Consider the following 7497-nt stretch of genomic DNA (forward strand, 5'->3'; position numbering starts at 1 on the left):
TTCAAAACTCTCAGGCTTCTGATTCTGATTGGTTGCCAGTGCCGCGTATGCAAATTGCCAAACGAACGTTTGTTTGGCAATTTGCATACACCCTGGCTGAAAAGTGTACTTGAAAGTTTTGAAAGGCGCTTAGAAAGAGGAGTCACGTGGGTTTTAGCAGACAACACAACGCTAACATTCCATTGTGCACCATGACGACAAACGACAACTGGAGCAAAATCTTCAGCAATGAATATTTACCATAAATTAGGCAAGGAAGCATTTGTGGTAGGTACTTCGTTAATTTTAAAAAACCTTTATACTTTGCAACAATGTTGTTTTTTTACGATTAGTCGTCTTATTGGGTTTCAAGTTGTGAAAAATTGGGCAGGCAACTTTATGGCCGAGCCGGCAACTTTTCAGAGTTGTCTGCCCAGGTGTCCGCTAACTTTTTGTCATGAGTTTCAGACACTGCTATCTGGCTAGCTATCTATTTATCTCTTGCCTGGCTGGCTGGCTATCTCGCTAGCTGTATATTAGCTATGTAGCTATCTAGCTAGCTATCTATTAGCTGACTGGCTGGTTGTCTAGCTGGCTATCTATTAGCTGTGTAGCAGGCTAGCTATCTGTTGGATACTTACTAGGCTGGCTAGCTAGCTTTCTATCTAATTGAGTTACTTCCGGGCTGATCCTGTGACTGTAAAGTGACCTTGAGAGTTTAGAAAAGTGCTAATCAATGAAATGTATTGTTATGATGATGATGATGATGATTATTATTATACGCCCCCAATGAATGATGTCTTTTCAAACTTTTTTCCATACATAATGCGCACCGGAGTATAAGTTGCACCTTCAATAAATGAAAAAAGGTTTTGCAAATATAAGATTTTTTCCAATTTTCCAAATGTGTGGCATTATCAGCTGCTGCAGGAGAGGCTGCCTTATACGCCGGACGGAAAATACAATATTCAAGAAAACAAGTTGCCAAATATGTCAATGAAATCATGAAAAACGGCACAAATGGTCCAGGGCGTCCGTCCATCTGTCCGTCCCCCGCGTTGTGTCCCGCGAATGGTCGCCAACTAGCTCCCGCTCATTCTGCGCCTATCTGTGCCCGTGTGTCCCAGTGATCGATCTGATGTTGGACCCCGTCGGGGCGCTGGAGGCGGCGGCGGCCGGCGTCGTTTCACCCACCGGGGGCGCCAAAGCCGCACCGCCGCCCTCCGCCGACGCGGGACCCCGCCAGCTGTCAGCCAACGAGCCGCCGGCCGAGATCCTCCCGCCGTCCGGCACGTTGCCTTTCTGCCGCTTGCGGCCCAACGGTAAGGAGGCCCTTGTCCAAAAGTGAGACAAAAATCAGCGCTGTGATGTTCCTTCTTCACAAGCGAATTTTTTTAAGGAAAAAAAAACCGACATTGGAAGCTCAAATGAAGTTTTTGTAAAAGTTGGTCTCCCCTGGAAACTTTTAATCCCTATTTCCCCACTTTGTTTTTGCACTTGAAAATGGCCGCAGCCTTAACGCCACATTGAAACTTTGTATAGGAAACGCTCCCGTTCTTTCACAACTCAACCCGTGCAGTTTGACACGCAATCAAATGCTTTCTACTTCCGCATTTTTTTTCGCTGAAGGTTTCTTGAGCCGTCATCTGTACTTCTTTGAAGGTCTCGGACGTTTCGCTCCTTTCACTTTTCAATTGATGGATGATGAAATAACCACTAACGCGCAATTTTTTTCACTTTTGTTCTCGCCGCCTTATCTTGATTTGGCCCATGTAGCACCACTAAAAGTGTTTGCTATGCAATTGGATGTTTTCTACTTGCATTTCAATTGGGGGAGAAGGGGTTAACTTGTTTCATATTTGAATACCAGTGTTGTTTTGTAAGCATTTTTCCGTTCATTTGTGTCAAAAGAAGTCTTCAGTTCCGTCCCTCTTTTCGTGTTTGTATCGCGTGGCTTCCTATTGTGTCAAAATGTAGCTTGTTGTGTTCGGGGGGGTGGGTGGACAAAGATCCCGTAGCAGTTTTTCTCCACGCGGATCCACTTGAATGTTTTAAACTACTTCCTCAATTGCTTCTCATCATATAAAGTCACTAGTTACATCAAGAAGCGTAGAGATCAGAGTGGTTTTTCGCTGTGATGTCATGCAGGAAAAAAAGCAAATGCATATACAGGTAACATCCGACTTACGACCGAGTTCCGTTTTAACCTAACCCTCGTAAGTCAAAATGGTCGTAAGTTGAAATCAATTCAAAATGTTGACGAGAGACTCGGAGGCTAAATAACTGGCAAACTCTGGTGCCATCACATGGTCGATTGCTATGCGAGGGAGATGCTGTCTGGCCAAAATTGTCGTACTGGTAGTGCGTTGCGGTGCCAGGACTAGGATAAAATTTAAAAATAGGGCCTGGAGGTCACGGTCGTAAGTACGGGTGGTCGTAAGTCGGATGTTACATGTACAGGTAACATCCGACTTGCGGCCGAGTTCCATTCCGACCAAACCGTCGTAAATCAAAATGGTCGTAAGTTGAAATCCATTCAAAATGTTGAATAGAGACTCGGAGGCGAAATGACTCGCAAACTTTGGTGCCATCACACGGTCGATTGCTGTGTGAGTGAGATGCTGGCTGGCTGGCCAAAATTGTCGGAGACGTTGCCGGCCTGCTAGCGCGTTGCGCTGCCAGGCGTATAATTAAATTTTTTTAAAATGGGGTCTGGAGGTCATGGTCGTAAGTCGAGCTGGTCGTAAGTGGGATGTTACCTGTATTTGTGTCTCTATATTTTGGTCTCAATGTTTCACTTTACATTCCCATCTTTTTTTTTGTTGGGATAAAGCAAAACATTTGAAGTGAATACGCGGTACTTGTACGTTTCTGTTTGTTTCTAATCCTCCTTGTTGTCTGGTTAGTTATTTTGTAAAGAGAAAAAAAGGCCATTTTTATTTATTTTGTAATATTTTGTGGATGTTTTATGTATTTTGTATTTGTTCTGTTGGCAATTGTACTGTCAATAAAAACAGCCGTCCACTTTTCATTTGGGCTCGCCTTGTTTTGCGTTGCGCAATCATTTGGGATCTTACCATGTTTCAAGGGCACTTTACAGTCACATGATAAGAACCTTTTTTTTTCCTGCGGGTGAGCAGTGGCAGGCAGACGCGCCAGCGTTCACTCAATGTGGAAATGTATGCCACTAACTCAAATATAAAATGGCCGCAATAACATTCAAATAAAGTAAAACTACTCACCATTTGATGACAATGCTCTGATCTTACCTTGAAATGTGCATTCCTTCATTTCGCTAGCTATCTGTGTCTTAGCTTTAGTTGTACAAAATAGCTATCGTCGAGCTAGCAAAGTGAAGAAAACATTGACTGCCAGTGGATCCGATTTTATTACCGCCGTTGAACGACCACATTTACTTTTGACTTCATCCGCACGATATAAAAGGTGAATGCGGGGGGGCGGCGGTCAGCCAGGGGGCCACTTCATGCCGCGGCCCCCCAGCACGTGAACGTGAATGTGGTAGACCGACTGACCGCCGTCGGGACCGTCGTTGATGACGATCCTGTAGCCTTTGGCCAGGCCCGCCTGCGCCGCGCATTTCTTGGCCACCATTAGCAGGTGACCCAGGAGCTAGCGGGGGGATGGCGTACACGCGGTTAAACAACAAAGACGCCAGCGCACCATCGTGTCATGTGCGCTCAAGCTAATCCATCCTTACGGCAGCATCGGCGTCCTCCGCTTTGGACAACTGGACGATTGGCTTCTTGGGGACCACCAAGAGGTGAGTGGGCGCTTGGGGGGAGATGTCAGGGAAGGCCACACACTGTAACACAAGTACACGCGAAGAATAAAGATGGACTAATCATGCAACAAGACGAATAATAATAATTATAATAATAATTCATATGCGCCTTTCAAAACGCTCAAGGTCACTTTACAGACACAGCTGATAGCTATCTAGATCGCTGATAGCGATCTTGATAGCTAATAGCTATCTAGTTTATAGCTATCTAGATAGCTCATAGCTATCTTGATAGCTGATGGCTAATAGCTATCTAGTTTATAGCTATCTGGATAGCTGATAGCTAATAGCTATCTAGATATCTGATAGCTATCTAGATAGCTAGCTCGATAGCTACTACCACCAAATGGCAGGATTTCTTTTTCTATTTGTATTCGGATCGCTGCAGAAACAGAAAACTCCACAAGGAAAATTGATGATTTGGACAGCAAAGGGGGCATCTCGCGTGGATGGGGGGCGACATCATTCTAAATTCATAAAACATAATTAAATATAATGAGTATTATTGTAATCATCTACATATTAACCAAATGGTACAAACGGGGCTGGAGGGCTAAAATGTGAACTAATAATGTTTGATAAACAGTTAGCGCTTTGTTATTGCTGCAGTGCAAATCAGAATACATTCTATTGTAGTTAAAAATTAGCCCATATAAAGCAGAATGTATTGTACTTGAAAATTAGACCCCGAACAACTAAGCGGTCTACTTGGTTGGCTTTAATCGTCATGTTTGTGGGCAAAAAACGATAAAAATCAGTGTTTTGTGTTCTTTTCCGCTTTCGCGCGTACGCGCGCAGGCGCAGAGGCTGCACGAAGTTAGCAATAGCATTCTCTGAGCTTGTGCTTCACGACAGTATAAAAGCGCCGCCGTTGCGCCTTGGAGCTCTCTCCAAAAGTCTACCTGATCGTCCTCGTAGATGAAATTTGCAGGGATTTCTTTACGTATGATTTTTCCAAATATTGTGTCTCCGCCAGGTTGGGCAACCTGTGCTTTCGCTGTTTCGTCAGCCATGTTGGCGCGGTCAAAAACCAACGCTCCATACCGGGGCGGGAAGGACCCTACTGTCAGATATTTAGCGTCACCGTAGGATCTGCTCTGATTGGTCAATGACACTCTGAAAGCGGAAGTAAGCGCGAAAATTAGCCATGATGACTCGCTGTCAGATGTACAGCGGAAGCGTGGAGTCTTCTCTGATTGGTCTATGACACTCTGATGGCGGAAGTAGGTGCGAAAATCAGCCATGTTGGTGCGGTCACAAAGTGACGCATCCAACTCAAGCGGAAAAGAACCAGCTGTCAGATGTGTAACGTCACCGCAGGGTCTGCTCTGATTGGTCCATAACAATCAGAAGGCGGAAGTAAGCGCGAAAGAATCAAGATGAGCGCTCGCCTGAAGGTGACCAGCAAATATGAACATACTTCAGTAAAATGTGATTGTGTGTGTTATTTTTTTTTCTTTTCTCAAGACCAAGATAATATTGTCAGTTTTAATTCAGCTTAAATGCATACTTGATGTTTGTGCAGGTTTTACGCGTCTTCAAGTCGCTGCACAGAACGAGGTTGGCTGTATTCAAAGATGACGAGCGAGCACTTGCAGGTCTTGCTGCTCCGAATTGTTAGGCTACATGCTACGCAGTAGTTATTCATTCTCCCCGGTTAACATTTCATTTTTCAGATCTCGATCAATACAACTTATTGAGGATTCATTGCTTCGTAGCTTGTTTACTTAGCACCGCTCGATTGACGTCGCGCTTTGAATAACGTTATTGCCTCCGCGGTATTAAATTCCTAACTTTTTTTTTTCCCGGACAGCTGCAAAATTAAAAATCAACGAGGAGTTCCGTAAAAACAGACACGAATCTTCACAAGAAAACATTGAGAAGGTGAAGCCCCGTGAGCCAAATTGCTTTTTTTTTTTTTTTTTTTTAATGTATTTTCTTTTGGTGTCACGTATGCAATACTCAATGTACCCTCTTCAACTATTTTTTTTACACATTGGGATTGGACAGACCAATGTTTGCATCATGCTTACATCAGCAGCTATCTAGCTAGCTAGCTTTTAGCTATCTATTTGCTATCTATTATTGACTGCTGACGTTGATTATCTTGTGGGTCATTTTCACCTGTATGTAAAAATCCATACAAAACAATCAAATAATAGGTAACGTCAGCAGATATCTAGCTAGCTAGCTTTTAGCTATCTGGCTAGCTAGTTGGCTATCTATTAGCTATCTATTCGCTACTCAAATAAATAGAGAGCTGGCTGGCTAGCTAATAGATAGTTAATAGCTAGCCAGTTGGCTGGCCAGATGGCTAGCTAGCTAGCTTTCTATCTATTTGAGTTATTCCGGTTTGAGTGAACGCTGGCGCATGTGGCTGCCACTGCTCACCCACAGAAAAACTTAATTCTGTGACTGTAAAGTGACCTTGAGAGTTTTGAAAGGTGCTCATAAATGAAATGAATTATTATTATTCTGTTGGAGGAGTATTGAAACAATTTAAAACTCTATTTGGTGTTGCAGATGATCAAAATGGGTTCAGATGTTGAAACGATTCTGCGAGAAGGCGTACTTCAAATGGAGCACATTGGCACTAAGAGACTCTGTGAGTCCCTGTTTTCTCACACGTTTTATCACGTTTTCTCACACAGTTGTCGCATGTCAAACACGAACAGAGTCTCTGCAATTCCACAAATGTTCCTGATTGTTTTCATTAAATTTTTTTCTCACAGTGCTTCGACCCAGGGAGGATCTCCTCTTAGAAAATGTTCCCTATTGTGATCAGCCCATGAAAAAATCCTGACGGAGAATCTCCCTCCCGTTGCATCAAAATCGTACAAAGCCAAATGAAAAACTCCTGTGGCGCTGAGTGATGTTTGTTGCCCCTTTTACCTTGAAAAATGTTTTATTTATCTAGTTATCCAGCTATCTAGATAACTATGTAGCTAGCTACCTTGCTAGCTATATATTAATAATATAATAAGCATAGATACAATAATAAATAAAATGCAATTATAAATAGAATATAAATAAAATACAATTATAAATAGAAACAAGATATAGAGAGACACAGAAAATGCAATTTCCTATCGCTAATGTATCTGGCTAGCTAACTATTAGCTAGCTAAATTGCTTTCTATCTATTTGAGTTACTTCTGGGTTGAGCTGGTGTGTGTTGCTGACGCTCCTCACCTGCTGAAAAAAACTTGTGACTGTAAACTGACCTTGAAAGTTTTGAAAGGTACTTATAAATGAAATGTATTATTATTATCATCTATCGCCTTTCGTTTGGATTAAGATCTGCTAAACAAGGCTGTGGCTATTACATGGAAAGTAGCTGTTTTCATTTTGTCTTGTGCAATTAAATATTAAATTGTTAGTTTTGCAACATGGATTTTTTGCCCCTCTGTCTTTGCATTCAACTTGCCGAACAGTTTGCACAGTAAAGCAATGGACTAAAACAATGGTTGAAGAAAATTGTACAATAATTTCCTTGTGGATTTTTTTAATTAGCAAAAGGCAAAACCCTTCTTTTTGTAATACCTGTATATCTGTTAATATGTAAACATTAGCTCCATATGACATAATAAGCGCTGACTTGTAATTGCAGAAGGCGAATTTTTTTTAGTGACGTTATTACTCTTCCATCGAACCCGGCGTAAATCACGCACTGAAAAGTCTTTTCCAGCGAAAACCAAACATGTCGCTAACAGTGG

General features: G+C 42.4%; 3 protein-coding genes across 4 annotated transcripts in view; 2 read left to right on the top strand and 1 right to left on the bottom strand.

Moving 5' to 3' along the window:
* LOC148888900 (centrosomal protein of 170 kDa-like) overlaps positions 1-3010 on the top strand; it is a 34016-nt gene extending 31006 nt beyond the window's left edge. The window contains 1 exon segment of the mRNA XM_089012596.1: positions 1107-3010. Within this exon segment, the coding sequence (XP_088868722.1) occupies positions 1107-1327 (221 nt within the window). The 3' untranslated portion in view covers positions 1328-3010.
* A 338-nt stretch (positions 3011-3348) lies between these two features.
* hint1 (histidine triad nucleotide binding protein 1) lies at positions 3349-4840 on the bottom strand. Its single transcript, XM_089012244.1, has 3 exons — positions 4684-4840; positions 3698-3802; positions 3349-3609 (listed from the first exon to the last, which is right to left on the bottom strand). Exons 1-3 carry the CDS (start codon positions 4792-4794, stop codon positions 3445-3447), a joined length of 381 nt encoding a protein of 126 aa, XP_088868370.1. The 5' UTR covers positions 4795-4840; the 3' UTR covers positions 3349-3444.
* Positions 4841-5096: 256 nt separating this feature from the next.
* On the top strand, positions 5097-7175 carry lyrm7 (LYR motif containing 7). 2 transcript variants are annotated; one of them, XM_089012000.1, is made up of 5 exons: positions 5097-5178; positions 5307-5379; positions 5595-5665; positions 6305-6386; positions 6514-7175. In XM_089012000.1, exons 1-5 carry the CDS (start codon positions 5161-5163, stop codon positions 6582-6584), a joined length of 315 nt encoding a protein of 104 aa, XP_088868126.1. In that variant the 5' UTR covers positions 5097-5160; the 3' UTR covers positions 6585-7175. The 2 variants fall into 2 exon arrangements, with proteins under 2 accessions (XP_088868126.1, XP_088868125.1); XM_089011999.1 differs by having other exon boundaries at positions 5142-5220.
* Positions 7176-7497: the final 322 nt, after the last annotated feature.

The sequence above is a fragment of the Hippocampus bargibanti genome, linkage group LG13 (genome assembly GCF_051943395.1).
Source record: "Hippocampus bargibanti isolate YZ-2025 linkage group LG13, ASM5194339v1, whole genome shotgun sequence".
NCBI lineage: Eukaryota > Metazoa > Chordata > Actinopteri > Syngnathiformes > Syngnathidae > Hippocampus > Hippocampus bargibanti.